This window comes from Coenobita brevimanus, chromosome 23, assembly GCF_032717465.1.
Source record: "Coenobita brevimanus isolate Jiangsu-jjx chromosome 23, ASM3271746v2, whole genome shotgun sequence".
NCBI classification, from domain to species: Eukaryota; Metazoa; Arthropoda; class Malacostraca; order Decapoda; family Coenobitidae; genus Coenobita; species Coenobita brevimanus.
In genome coordinates, this window is record NC_136976.1 from 38,163,305 (window position 1) to 38,190,225 (window position 26,921).

The 26,921-nt window shown below is 46.6% G+C and overlaps 1 protein-coding gene across 3 annotated transcripts in view; it reads left to right on the forward strand.

Moving 5' to 3' along the window:
* Positions 1-8,018: 8,018 nt before the first annotated feature.
* mRpS9 (mitochondrial ribosomal protein S9) overlaps positions 8,019-26,921 on the forward strand; it is a 266,276-nt gene continuing 247,373 nt past the window's right edge. For all 3 annotated transcript variants that reach the window (XM_080267237.1, XM_080267238.1, XM_080267239.1), the window contains exon 1: positions 8,019-8,293. In XM_080267237.1, coding sequence (XP_080123363.1) covers positions 8,198-8,293 — 96 coding nt within the window. In that variant the 5' untranslated portion in view covers positions 8,019-8,197. The remainder of the gene's footprint in view (positions 8,294-26,921) is intronic.

Sequence of the window (26,921 nt, forward strand, 5' to 3'; positions counted from 1 at the left end):
TTCTCTCCCACCCCCTCACCCCTGCCTGCCCCATCCCCCACACCTGACCCCACCTGCACAGCCCACACACCCACGACGCCACCACCCACCAGGCCTACAGCCCACCTGGCGCCCCGTGCTGCCCCCAACCCCGCCGCCACACATCCGCCCCCGCACACTCCACACACCTCCCAAACACACCAACACCGCACACCCACATCACCTCTCACACCCACCCTTAAAACAACCATCACACGCTCCGGCAGCCTCTCCTGCCCACCCGCCTGATACACTCACACTCCCACACCACCCACCTCACCACAAAATCATACTCCATCTCCTACCCTAAATCATCTCACACTCATGCTACACCAGGCCCAAATCTTAGCAACCTACACTCTCCAGGGATTTCGTGCTGCATCTCTCTGGCATAAAACCCCACACTCGTCGTCCATATCCAGCTTTCAGCACAGCTTTCTACAGGAGACAACACCTACCACCATGAGAATTCGCCGAGCCATATGGGCACTGCCCTTCGGATGCAAACACCGAGTTCCTGGACCCCTCCACCTCCTACAACTCCTCCGCATCTCCACCAACCCACCCACCCTCTTTGTCACCTGCGATGCCCAGCTGGATGAAAATCCCGCCACCACAGCCTGGCACGCCCTCTTCCAACACCTGCAGGCAGTGTACCACACGTACAACACTGAAGTTTACAACCTTCAGTCACAGGGACGTGACTTTTTCCCCGAAGACTGTGGTAAAATGCTGAATAGTTTTGCTGAGGGCATCTCAACACCCCCAGAAGGAGCCTACGGAGGGGCAAGTAGAGCGTGACCTGACTCTGGGTGACAGGGATATAAGTCTGCCCTGGCCACTCACCCCTATGACCCGGAACTCACCTGCCATCACCATAGCAGGAAAAAGAGACTACCTTCCGGGCAAGCTGACCACCGACAGGATCGAAATGGAGCTATTACTCTAGCTCCAGGCAGCACCCCTGAGATGGTTGGTAGTGATCAACCCTCCTACAGGAGACGGCCTGCAGCCGCTATGGAGGTAATCAGGAGATGGCCAGTAGCCGCTCTGAAGGTGCCCTACAAGAGACGGCTAGTAGCCACTTGACCCTCCTACAGGAGACGGCCGGTAGCCGTTCTGGAGGTAACCAAGAGATGGCTGGTAGCCGCTCCTGCCTTCGTCAGGAGTTGGCCAGTAGCCGCTCTGAAGGTGCCCTAAAAGAGACGTCCAGTACCTGCTCGACCCTCCTACGGAGACGGTCAGTAGCTGCTCCGGAGGTAACCAGGAGACGGCCGGTAACCATTCTGAAGGTGCCCTACCAGAGACGGCCGGTAGTCGCTCGACCCTCCTACAGGAGATGGCCGGTAGCCACTCCAGAGGTAATCAGGAGATGGCCGGTAACCGCTCCTGCCTTCGTCAGGAGACAGCTGGTGGCCACTCTGAAAGTGCCCTACAGGAGACGGTCGGTAGCCACTCGACCCTCCCACAGGTGACGGCCGGTAGCCGCTACAGAGGTAATCAGGAGACGGCCAGCAGCCGCTCAGAAGGTGCCCTTGTGTCAGCCTGTAGCTGCTCCCCCACACAGGCCACGGCCTGTAGCCGAGCCCTAGTGACAGCCAGTAGCCGCACCCTTAGAAAGCCATGACCAGTAGCCGGGCCCTACGAGAGGAGATGGACTGTAGATGCTCGTCTGTCAGGTGCTGCCTCCCCTCCACGAGACTACTACCCAGAGGGAGGTCCCAGCCTGGAGAACTGGAGAGGCCCTGGGAACACCACTGGGCTCTTCTCTCTACAGTACAGCCGGTTCCTGAGAGGTCTCGCCTGACAGACCCCGATGGAGGCCGATGCCGCAGCTCGCTCCTGATGGCGTCACTGACCACCGGAGACCGCAGCCCGCAGGACCTTGAGACCACCCCCAGGACCCCTGGGTGGGACATCCCCACACCTCGACGCCAGGGGCCCTCGTCCTCCGTCAGGTGCCTGAGCTAACGGTTCAGGCAGTTGTTCGGCCCCAGTCCAGAGGGCAGATTCCAGCCCTGAGCCCTGAGAGCGCGGGACCCTTCGCCACCCACAGCCACGGACGAGAGAGGACACCCCTACGAGTGATCTTGTGGCCCCTGAATACAGAGGCCCCTGGGGGAACTCAGCCCCGTCAGTAGTCAGGCTGAGCTATTCTCGCTGCCCTTGTACCTGACCGCCACCACGCCCAGTCCCAATAGTGAATGACAGTGAAAGCACAGTGAAAGTGATATAGTGAAGTGAGGGCAGAACAGTGAGTTACTAGAAACACGGCTAGTCAGAAATAAAACCTGTCAGTGTTAGTGTGAAAGAGACGTTTAGGTAAGGTAACCGTGAGACAGTGAACACGGCCGAGCAGTGAATAAAGTGTCTGTCTGAGTGGACGTAATCCCATCACGGTGACGTTGCCTCGCGCTAATATCAATCGGAGGCTCCTGGATCCAAAGTAATAATTAACAGCATAACAAACAAAATAGACAATCCAGCAATGATAACAGGACTTTGGCCCCAGTGAACAGAACTCCACCTAAGCAGATAGAGTATAGACTTCCCTCAAGTGACAGTGCTTGATTTCTCTGTCCTAGGACTCCTGATCTTATTTAACATACTATTCACTTTTACGTGATCGTGTCCTAAATAGTATCCTGCGTGATACTGCTACCCCCGGTCTAGACATAAGTTTAATCATTGCCCAGAATAATTACTCTTGTGACATCTACCCATTTCACTTGTAGAATTTAGCAATACATCACGTGTAAGGTTATTGCCTTGAGGTTGTGTCCTGTCTCTTATTTGTCTAAGCAGTCTTGAAAGAGAACCCAGCCACACACTAGGCGTTAGAGGGACGGGAAGCCGACCCTAAAACACTCAGCATTACAATATCCTTACTTCATTCCTATTGGCTCTTTGTCCGGCAAAGCTAGACTATCCAACGGAGCTTAATCCCCCGACCCCAGTGGCTCTCACGGTCTCACCATCCCTGAGTCCTCCTCTCCCTCCTCCCCTGGCCACCAGCATCTCTCTCCTCCGAAGCAAAGGCATTTCCCCCCACCCCACCGGCCTCTTTCCCTCCCATGTCCACCTGTCTCTCCCCTCCCCCCACCTTACTTCTCACCTCCTTGGCAGGTCATTATTGTTATGCGGGATGTTTTTAGTCCGACTCCTCGTCCTAAAAATGCTCACGACTGAGCGGGGTCCTCTTTCCTGACCGGAAATAAAGCACCCACAAAGGAACAGGGCATAAAAACTAGGCAGTACAACTTAACACATCTATTGTCTTAATTCAATACATTGTTACAATATAAAAACTGTAATGCTGAGTAGAATTTGGCTCGACTTCTCGTCCCAAATCAACTCAACACGGAGCGGGGTCCTCTTTCGAGACCGGAGCTAGTGCAATGAAGAGAGGCAGGACATAAAAACCTTCGGCAACACCATACACGTGTATTATTTCAGTCAGACACAAGACATTTCAGTAGACATTACATCACAATATAGAGCAATACAAAACCTTATCTAAAATATTGTGTATCTCGCAGGATACTAGCTTCCTAGATATTAATGACAATACAACAAATCTTAGTATTAGGAGTACAGTAAATACCCGTGCGCGCGGAGCGCGTGAGGGGAGAAGGGGGGGGGGTTTGTGATCTACCAGGAGGGGGGGAAGTAGGGAGACACGGAGAGTGACTTAGAACGGCGAGGGGGGAAGTTATGGTAACATTTAATGAGGCCCGATATTAGCAAGGGAGTTTAGGTGTTTTCTGTTGGCAAGAATTCTTTGACAATTAACTCTGGTTCTTATTTGGATTTTAAGAGCGGGGGTGAGGAGTGGAGAGAGTTTTTAGGGATAGCGTGCGGAGCAGGGGAATATAGTTATTACTTGCTGTTCTCGTTGTTTTGGTGACACTAGGTTTCTGTCGGCACAACTTATATATTACACGTCCCCCCGGTATGTTATGTAGACTCGCACTTCCCAACGCGTAACAAAGTCGGAACCCTCGTAAATTCTATTCCATTATATTACTCAGAGCTTAGCCAATAGCACTCCAATAATGTGTTAGTCTTTCTTCGGGCTCTAGAGAGAAGTCTTTAGAAAACTTCGGGATGACACTCGCACGTATTTTCACTTGAGGTCTCTACCCACACTCTCGCCCTTTAACGGAGGATTATGTCCTGGTTTACCCCAATGGAAATTACATGAAATTACTGCACTAGTCTTATTCTAAGAGGAAAGGAGTCACACTTAACCTACTTCACGATTATTACAGGATCACTCGTATTTCTCGTGGAGAGAGACACGGTTACCTCGGTGATGATCCGGTCGGACTGAGGACGTCGTCAGGGTAGGGCGAGCCGGGAGGGCACGGGGCGACTCGCTAGGGCGTCCTCTCACGTCCGGGGGTTTCCGGACTGGGCTCCGGTGTAAGGCCCTTGGGACTGGGGCCGAAGAGGGCTAGGAACCTCTGGGTCAGGTCCCGGCATCGCGGGGGCGTGGTGAGGTCTCGCCCGGGTGTCCTAGGGCGGGCCGGAAGAGGCGACGGACTGCAGTCTCCTATGAGCAGGGGCGCCGACAGGGGAGGACTGCGGCAGCGGCTGTCACGGGGGCCCGACAGGTGGGTCTTCTCAAGGGCCTCGCGCAGGGAACAGAGGCCGGGGGAAACAGGGAGGTTTTTCCTCCTTACTATACCCTGGGAGCGACCATCGATCGTCTCTACCGGAGTGCTGAGGAAGCGACCGTGGATCGTCTCTACCTGAGCTTTCAGGGAGCGACCATTGATCGTCTCTACCTGATTTTTATGGGAGCGACCATAGATCGTCTCTACCTTGTTTTTATGGGAGCGACCATTGATCGTCTCTACTGGAGTGCTGAGGGAGCAACCGTTGATCGTCTCTACCTGAGCTTTCAGGGAGCGACCATTGATCGTCTCTACCTGATTTTTATGGGAGCGACCATAGATCGTCTCTACCTTGTTTTTATGGGAGCGACCATTGATCGTCTCTACCAGAGTGCTGAGGGAGCGACCGTCGATCGTCTCTACCTGAGCTTTCAGGGAGCGACCATTGATCGTCTCTACCTGATTTTTATGGGAGCGACCATAGATCGTCTCTACCTTGTTTTTATGGGAGCGACCATTGATCGTCTCTACCGGGTTTTGATGGGAGCGACCATAGATCGTCTCTACCTTGACACTATCAGAGCGACCATAGATCGTCTCTACCTTAGGAGCACTGCCTGGAGTATAGTTTCTGACTCCACCCCTAGCTAACTCGGTGATTCCGCCACACGAAGGTAGTGTCTTTCGCCTACGGTGGCGGCGGCGTGGTGGTTGAGTGTCACAAGGGTGCACGGCCTGGGCTGACGTACGCCGCTGTTGCCCGGAGTGGTGGTGGCTGGCGGCGGCTACCCCGGGGGTCCGAGTGGGGGTGTCGGCATTCTTGAGGGCGGACTCCACTGCTCCTGGTCCGCCTCGATGTCGGGGATATTGCGGTATTCTCCGGAATATTCCGGAGAATTGTATCAGTCAAAGCCACGCATTTCAAAAACAAAGAGTTACAGGATATGATGGAGACAAGTTTACAGAGTTAGCTTCTCAATACAATGTATCACACACAGCACAGGCAGAGAGTGGAGTTCTGCAATTATACATCAATGGTGAGTTATAATTCTTTATACCCGTATTACTGTATGTCCACAGGCAGAACTAGCATTTAATAGTCTAAACCAGATGCACTCAGGGTAAAGAGGGCCAGGGGTCGAGAGAGTGAATATTACTATAACTTGTCAGAGCACGAGTCGCGACACTCAGGATAGTTACTCAGTCGCGGAGACACTGTTCACAGGTTTCTGGTTTTTCCTCGCGCTCTCACTGTTTCCGTACGTCTCTGTACCCGTGTTTACTAGTCTTTTCTGTTCTGCCTGGGTATTTGTCTCACTGTGTGCCACTTATATTATTCTGGCCTTACTCTTTCACTGTCACTGTTCATTCCCGTCTCTGTGGTTTTTCAAGGCACACGAGATGTGTTAAAGTCACTACTTGCCCTTGTTTCCTGGGCTTAACAGAGGAGGCACCTGGGCGTGGGAGGAGGCTCTACTGGGAGCCCTCCTGCAGGAGACAGTGCACTACCCATAGGGGTGTCACTGCCCAGGCCTTCTTTGTCTGGGGGCCTTGACCTGAGAGGCCCTCGTGCTGGAGCCTCGTCGGTGGGGTGCAGGGAAGCCCTCCGACCTGGGGGCCTCGACCTGAAGGGCGGCCCTTGGGTCTGGGGCCAAACAGCTGCAGGAGGCGGGCCTGTCGCCTCTTACTCCGGGCAGAGAGCCATGAGGGAGTGGAGCCCAAGCGGCCTGGCTCTGGGGCCGCCAGTCCGGTCTGGGAGCCCCAATGCTGCGGTCGCCTGTAGGGAGGGACACCGTCAGGGGCAGACTGCAGCACCTCTTCTGTCTGGCGTCCGTCAGGGACCGGGACCGACCAGGGGTAGGCAGCAGGACCGACACAGGGCCGTGCCACCACTCCAGCAGCACCTCCAGGGAACCACACCTGGAGAGAGTAAGTAAAGGGCGTCCCACGCAGCTGAGAGATGCAAGGCCAGCTGCGCAAGGGACCTCCTTCTCCGAGAGGACCCTAGGAATCAAGGATGAAGGGCGTACAGTGGCCGCTCCTTCCCCCAAATGTAAAGTGCCCGTTGTGGCGGTTCCGCAATTCCTAAGGTCCACAGCTGAAGGGCATACAGTGGCCGCTCCTTCCCCCACACGTACAGTGGCTGTTGTGGCGGTTCCGCAATTCCTAAGGTCCACAACTGAAGGGCATACAGTGGCCGTTCCTTCCCCCACACGTACAGTGGCCGTTGTGGCGGTGCTGCTCCCGAAGGAGGAAGAGGCAGATGAGGGGCGTATAGTGGCCGCTTCCTCCCCGGCACGTACAGTGGCCGTTACCGCGGGTCTGCCTGCCCAACGGGAAGTAACTGAAGGGCGTACAGTGGCCGCTCCTTCCCCGACACGTACAGTGGCCGTTACTGCGGTGTTACTCCCATAGGAGAAGGTAGTGGATGAGGGGCGTACAGTGGCTGCTCCCTCCCCGACACATACAGTGGCCGTTATCGTGGTTCCACTTCTCCTTCCTTTGCCAGTCGGAGTGACCTCAATAGCTAACACTCCGAGGGCGTCTCCAGATGTGGCTGTAGCTAAAGGGCGTACAGTGGCTGCTCCTTCCCCCACACGTACAGTGGCCGTTGTGGCGGTGCTACAGGGGGAAACAACTGAGGGTCGTACAGTGGCCGCTCCCTCCCCTGCACATACAGTAGCCGTTACCTCGGTGTTGTCTGGGACTGAATCTGGCTCAGTCCCACCCCGAACCTGGTGAAGGCTGCCCCGCCCGCAGGGTCGTGTCTTTTGCCGGCTTAGCTTCTGTCGGACCGGTTGAATGACAGAGGGACTTAGGAAAGGGGAGCACCGGCGACCTTCTTGCCCCGGGTTGACCTCTCGGTGATCCGGCCCTCCGTGGTGTCCTCCTGGGGTGGTGGTGAGGCGGTGGCTCGGTGGTAGGGTGAGGGGTGGCGGGGTGGTCAGTCCGGCAGCGGCGGGTATTTCAATTATCACTCAGCTGATACGCTTATAATGACCCATTCTCGGACTCTGGCTCAAACCCATGCCACTCGAGCAGGGCTCAAACAGTTGTATTTTATTTTTTTTTTTTTTTTTTAAGAAAATGAAAATTATAGTACTTTCAGATGTTATTATAGTACACGTACACAGCACTGGAATTATAGTACAAATACGATAATTATCGTACTATTTCCATCCCCTCCATATTATAGAACTGTCCAGACCTAGGATGAGTAGCCAGGTACGTAGGAGACGCTTTCATAAAGTTCACCGGTTGTTGCACTTGGGGACTGTTTATGTTTTAACGGGGAATTATTGTTTTAATGAAGGGAGATGGTCATGGGCTGCCAGTGATTCCTAGGCCTCGGCTCCCGGCCCAGGGCAGTATTTAGTAAAACAGTAGAGCTGCGGGGGTCGTGGGCGTCGTGGTAAAATTGATATTATTGCATATCACTATCGTTGTTGACATGGTCATTAATCAAAAATACTCAAAGTAAGCCTTAGACAAAACGTTGAAGGCTTCATTCCCTTCTTAGAATTGGGGTTTACTGCACATAACGTTATTCACTCCGAGGGATGGCTTGTGTCAGGCTTCAACACTTGATATCGAATTCGAGGAGGATTTCCCTGTATGCATATGTTGCACACAGCAAGAGCACTCCATTAAATCAGGTAATATTGAGGTCTGTGAATTACCTTGAAGGCATAATAAATAGTGCGGTAGGTTGTATAAGTTTAATTAAATTTTGCTTTCAACGCTCCCAATTTTTCGTACAGGCGTGGGGTTGGCCAGGTTACTCACTGTTCCTTACAATCGTGTTACTGGAAGAGGCTTGTTACTGAGCCCGTGACTCCATCTCTATATCCTGGCAACTTTTTTGACGGTGGCTAAGTGAGGTAGACATTATATGTCTATCTATCTATCTATTGCGAGACGCCATAATCCCGTAAAGGGTAGCCACTTGAGTTACTTGTTTTACGGGGAGGGGCACTAACCCTCCACCAACCCATTTGTCAACACGTAGGGAGCACGTATGGTTTGGTTATATGGTTACCACACAGCGTTGTAAATGGTTTCTTGGCCTACAAGAAACCATTTGGCTTGTCACTCAACGTAAAGCCACTTGTACAGGAAAGAAAAGCAATAAGAAATGACAGGAAAGATGGGAGAAATAGGAAGAGAGGAGGGCAGGCAGAGAAAAAGAATGATAAAGGCTAAGGAAGTAGGCAGCAATACATCAAGTGAGTGGATGATGGTCGCCACCATGTGGTTTATTTTATTTGTACTTGATTTTCCCTGAATTTATCAGACCTTCTCCTAAATTCTTCCACTGTTCTTGGGGAGCAGGGTGGCTCAGTTGTAGAGCACCTGACTCGAGACTACGAGGTTGAGAGTTCCCGCCCCGCCTAGGTAGCTGCCTTGCTGGGAGAGGTAATGCTCTCCTGTCACCCTAGCAGGGCTATATGATCAGTCAAGGTCTAGCTCGGGAAAATTCCCTGGTTCTGTTATCATTTCAACCCCTAATGGAATTCATTATTTTTCTCTTCGCCAATGGATAGTTCTTTCAGTGACAAGAACTTTGAGTACCAACATTTACCACAGGAACTCAGTAATAATGGCAATACAGATTTTTTTTTTCTGAAATTGTGGTCGGAAGCTGGTCTTGTTGCTGCTGGTGAGTTTTGAGTGCGTGCGTACGTTGGTTTCCACCACGCTTTACCAGCCTTGAGCGGCGACCAATAAACAACCTGATGTGAAGGGCGGTCATTTTGAATGAATCATGGACTATGGCCAATGAGCGACCTCCTTACAATTTCCTTTGTTTTAAGCCAATCATTTCAAACCTATTTTCCCTAAATAGGAAAGGGAGGCCCTTCATGTGAATTTGGGTAAATTTTTTTAGAAGTAACCAACTTTTTTATTATTATTATTCTTTTGGTTTCGAATGCAAAATAGTGTGTTTTAATTAATTTTGATCTTCATTTTTGTGGGAAAATTCTCCTTTTGGAATTTTGAGTAAGATTTCCAAAAGTGGGTTTTTCCCCAAAAATCAAGATCAAAATTAATTAAAAACACTATTTTGCATTATCCTAGCCTAACCCAACATGACCTAACCTAACCTAACCCAACATAACCTAACCCAGCCTAACCTAACCTAACTTAACCCGCCCCATCCCGACGTTTTCTGGGCAGTGGTACGCCCAAGTCCCGACATTTTTGGACCTTTTTTTTTTTTTTTTTTGGCTCAGACATCCGCTTTTGGTGAGAAACATCGAAAATTCATAGAGAAATCGCTCACCTGAGGTTTAAAATACTCGATCTAGGTACGGTACAAGTACTTCCTTACCTTACTGGGTTTTCTAACAGGCTGGCACCAAAGAAAACGAGTTCTATGGGAGGGTAACTATTTTATCCACTTATAAACAGTATTTATTTATTTACTTTGTACGAATTTATATGTAGTACAAGAGTATATTGGTTTTCCAACAGTAATATAGGCATTATAAGCATTGTTTCACTCACTAACTCATCACCATTCATGACCTTTTTTTCCCACATTACCTGATCATCATTTCTGACTGTTTCTTCCTCTAATGCTATGTAAATTTTGTCCTCCACATTGTCATCGATTGGGGAATCACTCTGGCCCTGAATGTCTTTATTGGCCAGGTCACTGGTAACAGGTGAATTGCTGAGACAGTGGCATGCAGGGGGGGGGGAGGTTATGCAGTGTAAGGCATTGTCCCTGCTTGGCATCTTATAGAGGAATAGAGTAAGGTGTCCCGTGAATACGTGCCAAAAATCACTCTTGAAAATTGTGCAAATTAGGGACCTTGCAATGTTGCCGCATTAATTCACGTCGCCGGGACATGAGTGCACATCATGTGCGGACGTTAATTCACGTCGCCGGGACGGCGCAGGTTAACCTGACCTAGGGCCTTGCCTAACCTAACCTGACCTGACCTACCTTCAAGGTCAGAAACAGTGAATTTGCACTGGATCTTCCCCTTATTTTTCCGACTTTTCTTCCACCGCCTGCAGTACCACTGGTGTCTATCTTCCCAATATTTGCAGGACAAATTACACTCTTCACACTGCACTTCCCTTAGCAAAACCCCGTGTTATCTGAGGAGTCCAATAGATGCTTCGTTATTACTGTGGTAGCCTTTGATAATCTGCCAGTAATCTGTGCCACACCCGACACAAGCTTGGAACTCGAGGACACGTTCCTCACCACCTGAAGCCATGACTATGACTGACATTCAAGTCTTGAGAATCCCTGCATCACCCACAAATACTTTAAGGCGATTGGCTAGTTTGACTTATGACTGTTGTGGTTGGCTGGTTTCATAAGTCCCTGTTGCTTGGAAACACATGATTGGCTGCTTTTAAAACTCACATACATACGAAAGTACATGTCGCGTACACTCGAGTCCAGCCGACGTAGATCAAGTGCACACGCCTGCACCAGCCAATATGGCGCGACATTCATCCGCTACTAAGTGATAGCCTAACCTAAGCCACTACATAACTACCCCTACAGAATTCGCTCCCCCAACTCAAACTAGGCTTAAAACTTAAGTCTCAGTTAGAATAGTTCAGGGAAGTAATAATGTATAATGAAAACCAGTAACGGTTACTGTACTTCTAAAGTTATACAACACCGGTATGGGTTTTATGAATTCATTGTGAATTTTTTCGAAAATGACCATGCTTCTATTAAATTCCTGAATGACATGTCCAGGAATGAAGACGGAATACTTCCATCAGTATTTCTCAAGATATATATGTTCCTAAAGGAGCAGACAACTGCTACACTATACTACACCTCTCCATCACTGCTGCATGTCTGTACAAGGTTAGGTTAATGAAAAGAACATACCGTAGGTAATCAAATATGTAATTCTTTTTAAACCTATTTTAGTGATTTCTGTACCATTTTTATTGCCGATTATATCGCAAAATGCCCATTTTGGGGGGATTGAAGTGGAGAAGGGGGGCAAAACTTGAAAACGGGTAATTTGCGGTAAAATCTACAATCAAAATCCTTCAGAAAACACTAAAATCAGTAGGTTTCTGAAAAATAGTATTGAAGGGGGGTTGCGGCATAAATGATAATTTTACCCGTCTCCATGGTTGTTCAGTTTGTACCGCATATGGATGGAGCTATAAAAAGAGATACTGTATAAGGTAGGACAGTGGATATTAGAGTGGCCCTAATGAGAGAGGGCAGTGTTTGGAAACTCCTTGTACAGTACTCTTGTTTGCAGATGATGCTGTGCTTAGTGATGACAAAAGGGAGCTGCAAAGCTTGGTGGATGAGTTTGGGAGAGTGTGTGAGAAACGGAATGTAATGGTGAATGTAGGGAAGAGTAAGGTTATGATCTTTGAGAGAAATGAAGTCAGTGAATGACTGAATGTACAATGAGGTTGGATGAGGAGGAAATGGAAAATGTGAGTGTGTTTAAGTACTGTACAGTGGAATTTCAAATTCGATGGGCATATGTACCTAAAAATCACCGCGAAATTCAAATAATCAAAATTTAAACTGAACTTCATATGGGAAAAATTTGTTTGGGTCCGGGGCCTCTGAACCTAACTACCGGTACCAAAAATCATGATTTTTTTGCCCAAACCTCCTGTAAACTTTAAGAACTATAATTGTGGTTAAGTAATTGTAGTTCTGCATTGTATTGCCATACTGTCAGCAAGTGTATACTTGATGTATTTCTGCCCTTTCCTGTATTGCCATTTCTCCTTTGACTGAGAAGATTTAGATGTGCCAGGCTGCTCTTGTCCATTACCGTACCACTGCTACCCAAAGAACCACTCTTGCTTGCCATCTTGAAACAGGTAAGTTGCGACGAAAATACAAAGAAAATACATAGCCTTCAACTAAATTGCAGTGAAATGCATGTCCACCTGTGCAGCACTTGGCTGTAGAGGGCTGGCTGCTGGCAGGACAGTCGCAAGATGGCCTTCGACAACAGATCATCGCCTTGCACAGGGCTTGTTGTTGTTGGTGCCTACTCCCATCCGGGCACTCTTGTCCTTAAACAACATGACTATTTGTTTTCTCAGTCTCTATTGTTCATTTCTTTGTTGCTCCTTATATTCATAATTACCGTACTTCTCTTCGTTTCAGTATTCTGCCTACTGTATTTGCTACCACCTGTAATTCATTTTGTTTTAGTATTTCTGCTATTGATTTTTTTCCTTTAATTTCTCTTGTTATATCTTTGAGTTATTAAAGTATTGATTAATTAATAATAAGAATATTTATCAAATGACAGGGAATCGTCCAGGGTGCGAATTGTCCTGACAGGAAATCATCCATGTTTTGACGGGGAATTAACTGACGGCGAATTGACTTGACGGTGAATTGTCTCGGATCCATATCATCTTATGTGTCATGTCTCCATGGTTGTTCAATCTGTACATGGATGGGGTAATAAAAGAGGTACAAGGTAGGGTAGTGGATGTTGGAGTGGCCCTGGTGAGAGAGGATAGTGTTTGGAAACTTCCCGTACTGTTGTTTGCAGATGATACTGTGTTGTTGAGTGAAGACGAAGGGGAGCTGCAAGGCTTGGTGGATGAGTTTGAGAGAGTGTGTAAGAAACGGAACCTAAAGGTGAATGTAGGGAAGAGTAAAGTGATGGTCTTTGAGAGAGGTGAAGTTAGTGAATGTACAGTGAGGTTGGATGGTGAGGAATTGGAAAATGTGAGTACGTTTAAGTATTTGGGTAGTGTGATGAGTAAGGATGGAGGTTTGGAGGGTGAAGTGCTTGAAAGGGTACAGCAGGGAAGAAAGGTTGCTGGTTCCTTGAAAGCAGTGATAAGAAACAGGGAAGTGAGCATGGAAGTGAAAAAGTTACTACATGACAGTATTGTGATACCAACTCTAACGTACGGTAGTGAAGCTTGGACATTGTTGGAAGGACACAAGTCAAGAGTGAGAGCAGTGGAAATGAGTTATTTAAGAGGAGCCTGTGGAGTCACGTGGAGAGACAGGCTGACGAATGAGGATATAAAGGAACGTTGTGGTGTGGATGTGGATGTGATAGGAAATGTTATGAGGAACACACTGAGGTGGTTTGGCCATGTGGAGAGGATGGAGGGTGAAAGACTGACGAAGAGAGTGTATGTGAGTGAGGTGGAGGGGGGAAGAGGGAGGGGGAGGCCGAGGATGAGATGGAGGGATGGGGTGGAGAGGTATATGAGAGAGGGGGGTGTGAGTTGGGAGCAGGGCAGTGAAATGGTGGGGGACAGGGCGACTTGGAGGCGATTTGTTTGTGGCTACCCCAAACGGGATTGAGGCGTCTGGCAATAGATAGATAGATAGATTTTCATTCTCTTCTTGATACGTCACATACGATATTAGGTTAGGCTTATACGTTTTCTTATAATTTTCCTTCACTTCTAACATTTTGGTTCACATCAAAAATATTGTCTTCGCTTGTTTTGGTTGGAGTCTGGCCCTGAGAGCACATGTCACATACGATATTAGGTTAGATTCTTACTTTTTCCTATAATTTTCCCTCACTTCTAGCATTTTGGTTCGCATCAAAAATATTATCTTTGCTTGTTTTGGTTGGAGTCTGGCCCTGAGAGCATCGAGATGCATGACTTTTCATTGAAAAGTAAGGTAGGCAGACCACTCCAATATGCATTGTAATTTGATTCATCGAATTCTAAACTGTCGAAGTTTGAGATTCCATTGTGCTTGGGTAGTGTGATGAGTAAGGATGGAAGTTTAGAGGGTGAAGTGTTTGAAAGGGTACAACAAGAAAGAAAGGTTGCTGGTTCCTTGAAGGCAGTAATAAGAAACAGGGAAGTGAGCATGGAAGTGAAAAAGTTACTGCATGACAGTATTGTGATTCCAACTCTAATATACGGAAGTGAATCTTGGACCTTGTTGGAGGGACTCAGTCATGAGTGAGAGCAGTAGAAATGAGTTATTTGAGAGGAGCCTGTGGAGTTACATGGAGAGACAGACTGACAAATGAGGAAGTGATGGAGCATTGTGGTGTGGATGTGGATGTGATAGGAAGCATTAGGAGAAACACACTGAGGTGATTTGGCCATGCGGAGAGGATGGAGAGCAAGAGACTGATGAGGATAGTGTATATGAGTGAGGTGGAGGGGGTGAAAGTGAGGGGAAGGCCAAGGATGATATGGAGAGATGGAATGGAGAGGTGGAAGGAGGGAAAAGGAGGGGGAAGGCCAAGGATGAGATGGAGGGATGGAGTGGAGAGGTATATGAGAGAGGGGGGTGTGAGCTGGGAGCAGGACAGTGAAATGGCAGGGGACAGGGCGACATGGAGGCGATTTGTTTGTGGCCACCCCTTACGGGATTAAGGCGTCTGGCAATAGGTAGATTGATAGACAAGGGAAAAGGGGAAAAAGAAGTGTGTGGTAATCATAAGGGCATTTATCTTCTTAGTGTAATAGGAAAAGTATAGAGTAGGATACTTATTGACAGAGTTAGGGAAATAACAGAGGAGTTAGTTGGAGATGAACAGGGAAGTTTTAGGAAGGGAAGAGGTTGTGTAGATCACATATCCATCCTAAGGTTTTTAGTGGAAAAGTTTCTGGAAAAGGGAAAGAAGTTGTATGCAGCCATCGTGGAATTGGAGAAAACTTATGACAGTGTGGATAGACAAGGAATGTGGAAAATATTAAGAATATAATTAGTGGTAGGTGGGGATGCTCACCATTCTCTCACTCGATGTAGTGTTGCTCTCGGGTGACTGCCCTTTTTTCTCTTCCTTTTTTCCTTCTTCTCTCCTTCTTTCCTTCATTCTTTCTTCTTCCTTCTGTCTATGGGTGATGCTGCACTGAGTGACAGGCTAGCTGCTTTCCTGTACACCAGGAAGCCATTTACTGCACTAGATGGTAACCACATAACCAGATTATGGTCCCTTGTGGTTCAGTGGGTACCGTAATTAATGCACTACAGTCGGATTGAGCCAGTGAAGGTTTATTTCCAAGGGGTGGTTGGGATTTATTGCTCACATAATGCTACTCGGGGATGAGTGAGACTGGTTACTCTCATTTTAAATGTCAGGACCAACTTGCCTAGCCCCAGGCTCCTGTGCTCCTCATGGGGCAACACAGGATTAGATGACGAATGAATGAATATTGAGTAAATGGGAAGCTATTAAATACTATGAGGGCCATGTATGAGGACACTAAGGCTACAGTGTGTGTGTGGATGGTGAACTGAGTGAACTTTTCCACCTGAATGTAGAATTGAAACAAGAATGTGTCATGTCTCCATGGTTGTTCAGTGTGGATATTGATGGAGTTCTAAAAGAGATACAGGGAAGGGCAGTGGATGTAGGAGCAGCCCTAATGAGAGAAGGCAGCATTTGGAATCTTCCTGTTCTGTTGTTTGCAATGATACTGTAGTGTTAAATGAAGACAAAAGGGAACTGCAAGACTTGATGAAAGAGTTTGAGAGAGTGTGTAAGAAATGGAATCTAAATGTGAATGTAGGGAAGAGTAAAGTTATGGTGTTCGAGAGAAATGAAGTCACTGAATGCACAGTGAGGTTGGATGGTGAGGAAATTGAATATGTGAGTGCATTTAGGTAAGTACTTGGGTAGTGTGATGAGTAAGGATAAAAGTTTAGTGGATAAAGTGCTTAAATGGGTACAGCAGGGAACAAAGGTTGCTGGTTCTTTGAAAGCAGTGATAAGAAATAGGGAAGTGAGCATGCAAGTACAAAAAATTGCTGCATGATACTGCTGTGACATCATCTTTACCGTAGGGAAGAGAAGCTTGGACCTTGGAAGGACACAAGAGTGAAAGCAGTGGAAAGAGTTTTTTGAGAGGAGCATATGGAGTTACGTGGAGGGACAGACAGACAAATGAGGAAGTGATGGAGCATTGTGGTGTGCATGTGGATGTCATAGACAGCATTAGGAGAAATACATAGAGGTTGTTTGGCCATATGGAGAATATGGAGAGCCAGAGACTAATAAGGAGAGTGTATGTGAGTGAGGTGGAGGGGGGAAGGGGGGAGGAGACTGAGGAAGAGATGGAGGGATGGAATGGAGAGGCATAGGCTATGAGAGAAGGGGGTGTGAGCTGAGGGGAGGGCAGCAATAACAGGGGACAGGGCAATATGGAGGTGGTTTGTTTGTGGCCACCCATTACAGGATTAAGGCATCTGGCTGTAGATAGATAGATAGATAGACAGAACTTTTTTAGAATAATATCCACAATAAACAGGCAGTCAGTCAAGTGGGAAATTCAGTCCAGGCCTTAAGAAAATAATAAGATTAATGATAATAATAATAATAATAATAATAATTTCCAGAGGACTGGAAATCAGGTATAATTGTTCCTCTGTACAAAGGAAAAGGGGAGAGAGAAGTATGTGGTAACCATAGGGGTATTTGCCTTCTTAGTGTGACTGGTAAAATATATGGTAGAATACTCATTGATAGGGTTAGGCATATGACAGAGGAGCTAGTTGGAGAAGAACAAGGGGGAGTTAGGAAGGGAAAAGGGTGTGTAGATCAGATATTTGTTCTAAGATGTTTAGTGGAGAAGTATCTAGAGAAGGGAAGGAAAGTGTATGCTGCCTTCATGGACTTGGAGAAAGCTTATGACAGAATAGATAGGCAAGGTATGTGGAAGGTATTAAGAATATATGGAGTGGAGGGGAAATTGTTGAGTGCTGTGAAGAGTATGTACGAGGGAGCTAGGGCTACGGTAAAAGGCAGTGGATGGTGAGCTGAGTGAGTTCTTTGATCTCAATGTGGGACTGAAACTGGGGTGTGTGATGTCTCCATGGCTGTTTAATATATATATGGATGGGGTTGTAAAGGAGGTGCAAGGTAGGGCAGTGGATGTGGGGCTGGCCCTAATGAATGAGGGTGAGATTTGGAAGCTTCTGGTGTTGCTGTTTGCTGATGATACAGTATTGTTGAGTGAAGATGAATGGGAGTTGCAAGGTTTGGTGAATGAATTTGGGACAGTGTGTAGGAGGAGGAAGCTGAAAGTTAATGTAAACAAAAGTAAAGTTATGGTGTTTGAGAGGAATGAAGTCACAGAGTGTGCAGTGAGGTTGGATGGTGAGGATATGGAGATGTGAGTGCATTCAAGTACTTGGGTAGTGTGATGAGTAAGGATGAAACTTTGGGGGATGAAGTATGTGAAAGGGTACAGCAGGGAAGGAAGGTTGTTGGTATGCTGAAAGCAGTGATGAGAAATAGGGAGGTGAGTATGGAAGTTAAGAAGTCACTGCATGATGGCATTGTGATCCCTACCCTGACGTATGGAAGCGAGGCGTGGACCTTGCAAGAGGGGAACAAGTCAAGAGTGAGAGCAGTGGAAATGAGTTACTTGAGAGGAGCATGTGGAGTGACGTGGAGGAACATGTTGACGAATGAAGAAGTGAAGGAACGTTGTGGGGTAGATGTGGATGTGGTTGAGAAGATTAGGAGAAATACACTGAGGTAGTTTGGACATGTGGAGAGAATGGAGAATGAAAGACTGACTAAGAGGGTGTATGTAGGTGAGGTGGGGGGAGGGAGAGGGAGGGGTAGACAGAGGATGAGGTGGAGGGATGGAGTTGAGAGGTATATGAGGGAGGGGGGGTGAGTTGGGGGGAGGGTAGTCAAATGGTGGGTGACAGAATGACTTGGAGGCGTTTTGTCTGCGGCCACCCTTTGCGGGATTAGGGCGTTGGGCTATAGATAGATAGATAGATAGATAGATTATTATTATTATTATTATTATTATTATTAAAAATAATAATAACAATAATAATGCAGGTATACCCCTGTTTAACGTTGCAATTGGTTAAGTAAAAGCCCATCGTTAGGCAGGGTATTGTATCAATGTCTCAGGGTAGATTTTACATGTAAAGTATAGGGATGTGTTTTTGAACCTCGGGTTTCCCCCCAACCAAGTCCTAAACCCACCCAAATGTGTCCTAAAACAAGTTTATAGCTAACCTAAACCCCCAGTAGTTTTAAAACATGCTAAAGTAAGACTAAAAGCAGTTTATAACTCATCTAAACCCAAAAATAAAGTATGAAAATCATCAGTTATAAGTCAGGAAAAAATCAAACTTAGTAAACTTTACCTCAGAATGACAGTGTTCACCCCACCTGTGACTAAAACACAGTATTCTGGGTCTAAAAACAGTGTATAAATCAACCTAAACACAAAATTTAAGTATAAAAATTCATCAGTATTGGTTTTTTAAAAATCTAAACCCATTGTTAAACTGGGGTTTGACCATCGTTAGGCAGGCTATGGTGGTATTTCTGCCCCCATCTCTAAGCCAGGGTATCTCATTTAGGGGTATCATATCTCGGGGTTCACCTGTAATAATAATACAGCAAAACCTCGATATAACGGACTTCAGTAGACCGGAATTCGCTTTTATTGGAATCGAGGAGCTACTGGTCTAAATTCCTATGTATCGGAAAAAGTCCGATCAAGCCTGAAGCAGTCTGGACTGCATGACCACTTCAGCAATGTTCACCACAATAAGGTAAATAAAAGACATGTTTATCAGTGTCTATCTATCTATCTATTGCCAGACGCCTCAATCCCGTTTGGGGTGGCCACAAACAAATCGCCTCCAAGTCGCCCTGTCTCCCGCCATTTCACTGCCCTGCTCCCAACTCACACCCCCCTCTCTCATATACCTCTCCACCCCATCCCTCCATCTCATCCTCGGCCTTCCCCTTCCTCTTCCCCCCTCCACCTCACTCACATACACTCTCTTCGTCAGTCTTTCACCCTCCATCCTCTCCACATGGCCAGTGTACAGTACAGTATTATTATATATATTATACCATTAGATTAATATTAGTCCGTTATATTGAGGTCGTACTGTAATAATTAGTCTCAAATATGCGATCTGGGTTTGGAAAATACTGTATATACAGTAGACCCTTGGTATAACAGACTATTTGGGGGAAAGCCAATTTTGTAAAAGCCGTTACCGGTAGTTCATTATATCCGTGGGTCCCCCTCCCCCCCAGTGTGGGATTTCATGCACTTGTTTGAAAATATATGAGAACACTAGCATATTCTAGTACAAAAAATGTAAACTATACCCATTCTACACTAACTTGGCCCATAAGTTCACCCTTTGCAGCTTATTTCACATCCTTGTCATAGCACTATTTCATGACTTGTATACAATAGTACAGTATTACTGTACTATAGTCTGGTACCATATTACAACTCAGCAATCACAATGGGGAAAGGGCAGTTTTGGGCCAGATTTTTTTTTAATGCAAGGAAGAAAAGGCTGAGAAGAAAGGCTGAAAAGAAAACCCACAAAACAGTTCCCTCCAAGGAAAAAAACAAAAACAGTACAGAAGAGAGCCAAATTCAAGATCCATTCATTTTGAGATGCCTGGACACACTGCGTTTGAAAGACTGGAGATCATAGGAAGTAGGAAATACAGACAGAGGGAGACAGTTCCAGAGTTGACCTGTTGCATATAGGAAGGATTGGAAGTAATGGTTAACTCTTGCATTAGAGAGTTGGACAGAAAAGGGATGAGAGTTTGTTGCAAGACGGGTGGTGCATGCCTGTCATAGAAGTGGAGGAATGCAAGCAGACAGTTCAGAGGAGCAGTGACCATTAAAGTAGCAATAGAAAAGAGATAAAGAGGTAACAGTGCGGCGAAGAGACAGAGGTTGAAGGGAGCCAGTAAGAGAGGAGAGTTGATGAGATGAATAGCCTTTGACTCCACCCTATTGAGAAGAGCTGTATGTGGAGAGCCTCCCCACACATGAGAATTGTACTCTAAGTGGGCGAATAAAACCCACGTATATGGTCAACAACTGTGCAGGGGTAAAGAAGGCACAAAGTCGACTTAGCACACCTAATCTCTTGGATGCAGATTTTACAAGAGATGCAACATAATCTTTCCAGGATAAGTCCCGTGTGAAAGAAACCCCAAGTTTGTTCAAGGATGATGTAGGATTGAGCTGGATATTATTAAACATTAGTGGGTACTCCTGTGGAAGATTTTGATGGGCTGATAGGTGTAAAAACTGAGTCTTTGATGCATTAAAAACAACAAGATTATTTTTACCCTAGTCAGAAATACGAGCCAAGTCAGACATTAGGTGTGCCGTAGCCTCATCCCTTGTTTGTTGAAGTAACTGCTGAGATGGATGTTGCGGAAACTGAATGGAAAGGTGAAGGGTGGAATCACCAGCATATGAGTGGATAGAGTTAGATGTACAGCTTAGAAGATCATTAATGAATAAAAGGAAGAGAGTTGGTGATAGGACAGAGCCGTGAGGGACACCACTGTTGATAGATCTAGGAGCAGAACGATGGCCGTCTACAACAGCAGCTATAGAACGACCAGAAAGGGAGCTGTAGATGAAGGCACAGATAGAAGGATAGACACCATAAGAGGGCAGTTTGGAAATTAAAGATTTATGCCAGACACGATCGAAAGCCTTTGAGATGTCAAGTGCAATGGCAAAGCTTTCGCCAAAGTCCCGAAAGGAGGATGACCAGGAGTCTGAAAGGTAGGTGAGAAGATCGCCAGTGGAGCGTCCCTGATGGTACCCATACTGATGATCAGAAAGAAGGTTGTGATAGGAAAGATGCTGTAAAATTTTTCTGGTAAGAATATACTCGAAAACTTTTGAGACACAGGATGTTAAAGCAGTTGGACGATAGTTAGAGGGTTGGGAATGGTCACCTTTTTTTCAGACTGCCTGAATAAGAGCAAACTTCCAGCAAGAAGGTAAGGTACATGTTGAAAGACAAAGACAAAAGAGTTTACCCTAGGCAGGGTGTAAGCACAGAAGCACAGTTCTTGAGGACAACAGGAGGGACTCCATCAGGCCCATATGCCTTGTTAGTATTGAGGCCAGTGATGGCAGAAAATACATCAGCTGAAGAAATTTTAATGTCAGGCATGAGGAAGTCAGAGGGGGGAAGTGATGGAGGAACAGCACCAGAATCGTCTGAGGTGGAATTGGAGGAGAAAGTCTGTGCGAAGAGATCTGTTTATCAGTAGAAGAATTAGCTACAGAACCATCAGAGTAGAAAAGAGGAGGGAAGGATGATGAGGTAAAGTTGTTAGAAAGGTTTTTGGCAAGGTGCCAGAAGGAGCGGGAAGAATTCAAGTTGGAGAGTTGAGAGCATTTAGTATGGATGAAATTATTTTTTAGCAGAGCGAAGAACAGACTTAGCACGATTCGGGGCAGAAACATAAAAACGATGTGATTCAGGGGTGGGTTGACTCCGGTACCTTTTATAGGCCCTCGCTTGTTACGGACAGCATTAGAACAAGCGTGATTAAACCAAGACTTTCTTGCAATAGTCAAGGGATATGAGAAAGGAATGTATACTTCCATGCCCAAGAGAATAACCTCTGTAATGTGCAAGGCACACTCAGATGGCTCCCGGCCTTGGAAACAATAATCATTCCAGGGAAAATCGAAGAAGTACTGCCTGAGGGCCTCCCAATCTGCATCTCCAAAGTGCCACAGACGACGTTTCTTTGGAGGGTCCACAGGCCGTACTGGAGCGATAGGACAGGTTAAGGTAATAAGGTTATGATTGGAGGAGCCCAACGGAGAGAGAAGATTAACAGTGTAAGCAAAAGGATTCGTTGTAAGGAAGAGGTCAAGTGTGTTGGAGCTCTCATCAAGGCGGTCAGGGATACGGGTAGAGTGCTGTACAAGCTACTCTAGGTCATTAAAGACAGAAAAGATGTAGGCTTGTTCACCAGGTGTATCAGTGAAAGGAGAGGAGAGCCAAAGGTGGTGGTGAACATTGAAATCTCCTAGAATTGAGATTTCAGAGAAAGGAGAAATGGATAGAATGTGTTCCATCATAGGAGTAAGATAGTCAAAGAATTTTTGATGGTAGAATTAGGAAATAAGTAAACAGCGCAGATATATTTCGTTAAAGAATGACAGGAGAGCCAAAGCCAGAAAGTAGAGAATTCAGAAGAATCAAGTTCAGGAAATGTGAGTACGTTTAAGTATTTGGGTAGTGTGATGAGTAAGGATGGAGGTTTGGAGGGTGAAGTGCTTGAAAGGGTACAGCAGGGAAGAAAGGTTGCTGGTTCCTTGAAAGCAGTGATAAGAAACAGGGAAGTGAGCATGGAAGTGAAAAAGTTACTACATGACAGTATTGTGATACCAACTCTAACGTACAGAAGTGAAGCTTGGACATTGTTGGAAGGACACAAGTCAAGAGTGAGAGCAGTGGAAATGAGTTATTTAAGAGGAGCCTGTGGAGTCACGTGGAGAGACAGGCTGACGAATGAGGATATAAAGGAGCGTTGTGGTGTGGATGTGGATGTGATAGGAAGCGTTATGAGGAACACACTGAGGTGGTTTGGCCATGTGGAGAGGATGGAGGGCGAAAGACTGACGAAGAGAGTGTATGTGAGTGAGGTGGAGGGGGGAAGAGGGAGGGGGAGGCCGAGGATGAGATGGAGGGATGGAGTGGAGAGGTATATGAGAGAGGGGGGTGTGAGTTGGGAGCAGGGCAGTGAAATGGCGGGGGACAGGGCGACTTGGAGGCGATTTGTTTGTGGCCACCCCAAACGGGATTGAGGCATCTGGCAATAGATAGATAGATAGAAGTTCAGGAACACGAGAGCAAGATAGGTCGATGTGTAAATATACACAACATCCACCTTTGGCTTTAAAATGAGTAGGCTGTGGAGAAAGTAGGAGGATACAGAAAAGGGTTTGCTGTTAGTTGCCTCAGACGGCTGAGGTTTGGTAAGGAAGAGGAGGTAAGGTTTAGAGGAGGAGTAAAGAGGGTAGGAAATGTGTATTGCAACCCACTGCACCCTATTTAACAACCATTGTTTGTTATGGCCAACAAAAGTTTGCTTGGCTTCATGGATGTCATTGAATCTGGTATCTCTTATATCGGGGTTTATTATAACGTGGGTGTTCTGTATTATAGTACCTTGAGTGGCTAGGTCAAGTTGTTGCTACTCTTTTCCTCTCGATTATAATTAATGCAGTCACTCACTTACTTCCTTACATGAATAAACCCTGAAAGCTCTTAACAGCAGTATAAGTGGATCATTCCCTTGGAAATGCATATTATTTCTCTTTAATCCCTCAAGACCAATGCTGCATGATCATGCTTATGTGTAATTTGACATGCCAACCTATCCTGCACGATCGAAAAAGACACACAAAAAACTGGGGGAGGATAACTCTGCCCCTATGGTGACGTATTTATGATCAGACCAATGAGAGCTAGAGTGCCTGAGGTGGTATGGCGTGATTGGCCCCCTAAGATGGGGGAGAAGGAACCCCCCCCTCCGACCACCGTCACTTTACTTTCTTCAGCCCTAATGCGTCATCTCCACACTGTCCCCTCCCAACCAACCATACCCCAACATACCACCTACAGCGGTGTGTGTGCACAGCAACCCTTCTCCCCTCTCCCTCCTTCCCCTCCCGCCTCCCCTATCCCTCCATCCTCCTCCCCTCTCCCTCCTTCCCCTCACTCCTCCTCCCCCCTCCAGCCAGACACACTCCATCTCCACTTTTCTCCTGGCTTGTTTTGGTGCCATGGGCGTATACCACATTGACATTTCATGCCTAGGGAACACTTCACATTGACATTAGTTATCCATCTATTCTATCTATCTATTGCCAGACGCCTCAGTCCCGTTTGGGGTGGCCACAAACAAATCGCCTCCAAGTCGCCCTGTCCCCCGCCATTTCACTGCCCTGCTCCCAACTCACACCCCCCTCCCTCATATACCTCTCCACCCCATCCCTCCATCTCATCCTCGGCCTCCCCCTCCCTCTTCCCCCCTCCACCTCACTCACATACACTCTCTTCGTCAGTCTTTCACCCTCCATCCTCTCCACATGGCCAAACCACCTCAGTGTGTTCCTAATAACGCTTCCTATCACATCCACATCCACACCACAACGCTCCTTTATATCCTCATTCGTCAGCCTGTCTCTCCACGTGACTCCACAGGCTCCTCTAAAATAACTCATTTCCACTGCTCTTACTCTTGACTTGTGTCCTTCCAACAATGTCCAAGCTTCACTTCCGTACGTTAGAGTTGGTATCACAATACTGTCGTGTAGTAACTTTTTCACTTCCATGCTCACTTCCCTGTTTCTTATCACTGCTTTCAAAGAACCAGCCAGACATTAGTTATGTATATATATGTATATATATAATTATTTGTCATAAATAATGCATTTTCTGTACATTTCCTGTTTTCACCCATGAGGGATTAGCAACTTTTTTGCGTCTTTGACGGGCGATTGTGCGATAACTCTTTAGTCAGTCTGGCTGAAATATACATTTTCAGGTGTGTAAATTCAGTCTCTTGAAATGTGGAAGAAGAATTTTTACCTTGGTGAAAGACGAAAAATCGACCCTGTTTTGCGGCTGGAGGGACAGACCTGCTGAGCGAATTGCGTATTTTAGGGGTCAACTCCTAACATGCTGGAAGCATCAACTGGTGTCATTCAGTGCCAGTGCCGATGGCATCAGTATACAGTGCTCCCTCCTGCAACGCAGTATTGAGTAACATGGATTTGACGTGGTTACCTACAGTGTGACCAAAAAATATATACAGTACCACAATCACAAACAGATATACTGTGGCAAGTTGGCAGGTGTCAGAGCTCTCAGACGGCCCGTCGAAAGTACATGTCGCACGTGATGTTGTCAGGCGAGTGGTGCATCGTAATTGGTTGCATGACATCACATCCATATGTACTCCCGTTGGCTACTGGGGGTGTCCTTCATTGTTTTTTGGTGGTTTCCTGCCTCATACCTGCATCTAAGGTAGCTGCTCCCGTGGTAGAGAGCATTGTTACCCCTGTCAGAGCCACTCAGGTTAGTGACCTAATTTTTTTTTTTTTTTTTTTTTTTTTTTTTTAAATGAAGTAGAACCCCATAGCTAATTGCCAAACTCATAATCAACGACTTCACTAATTAGCTATTTTTCCTTAAAAAATAGTCAGAATAATATAGAAAATAGAATTAATTTGGTAAGGTCTTTCTGCTGAAAGTTAAATGTACATTCAGTGCTCATTCTTTTGTTCAATTTTGTGTGTATATGTGAAAGAGAGAGTATTGATGCAAACAGTAATGTATTCCATTAACCCCTTAATAACCCTTTATAGTATTGGTGTCAGTGACATTGAGTTAGTGTGAGCTATAAAAAACTGTAAACAATTATCGAGAGGGAATGAAGGTTACTGATATATTTACATGACTCTAAGCTACCATCCCGGGCAGTCAGGTGGTCAGTTAATCTCAGATGTTTTCCCCCATATGGTACATGCACCGTAATTTTTTAATTCTTCCATGAATCATAGTGAATCACAAGATGGATTTCTATCTATCTATTGCCAGACGCCTCAATCCCGTTTGGGGTGGCCACAAACAAATCGCCTCCAAGTTGCCCTGTCCCCTGCCATTTCACTGCCCTGCTCCCAACTCACACCCCCCTCTCTCATATACCTCTCCACCCCATCCCTCCATCTCATCCTCGGCCTCTCCCTCCCTCTTCCCCCCTCCACCTCACTCACATACACTCTCTTCGTCAGTCTTTCACCCTCCATCCTCTCCACATGGCCAAACCACCTCAGTGTGTTCCTCATAACGCTTCCTTTCACACCCACATCCACACCACAACGCTCCTTTTTATCCTCATTCGCCAGCCTGTCTCTCGATGTGACTCCACAGGCTCCTCTTAAATAACTCATTTCCATTGCTCTCACTCTTGCCTTGTGTCCTTCCAACAACGTCCAAGCTTCACTTCCATACGTTAGAGTTGGTATCACAATACTGTCATGTAGTAACTTTTTCACTTCCATGCTCACTTCCATGTTTCTTATCACTGCTTTCAAAGAACCAGTAACCTTTCTTCCCTGCTGTACCCTTTCAAGCACTTCACCCTCCAAACCACCATCCTTACTCATCACACTACCCGAGTACTTAAACGTACTCACATTTTCCAATTCCTCACCATCCAACCTCGCTGTACATTCACTGACTTCACCTCTCTAAAAGAGCATCACTTTACTCTTCCCTACATTCACCTTTAGATTCCGTTTCTTACACACTCTCCCAAACTCATCCACCAAGCCTTGCAGCTCCCCTTCGTCTTCACTCAACAACACAGTATCATCTGCAAACAACAGTACAGGGAGTTTCCAAACACTATCCTCTCTCACCAGGGCCACTCCAACATCCACTACCCTACTGTACCTTGTACCTCTTTTATTACCCCATCCATGTACAGATTGAACAACCATGGAGACATGACACATCCC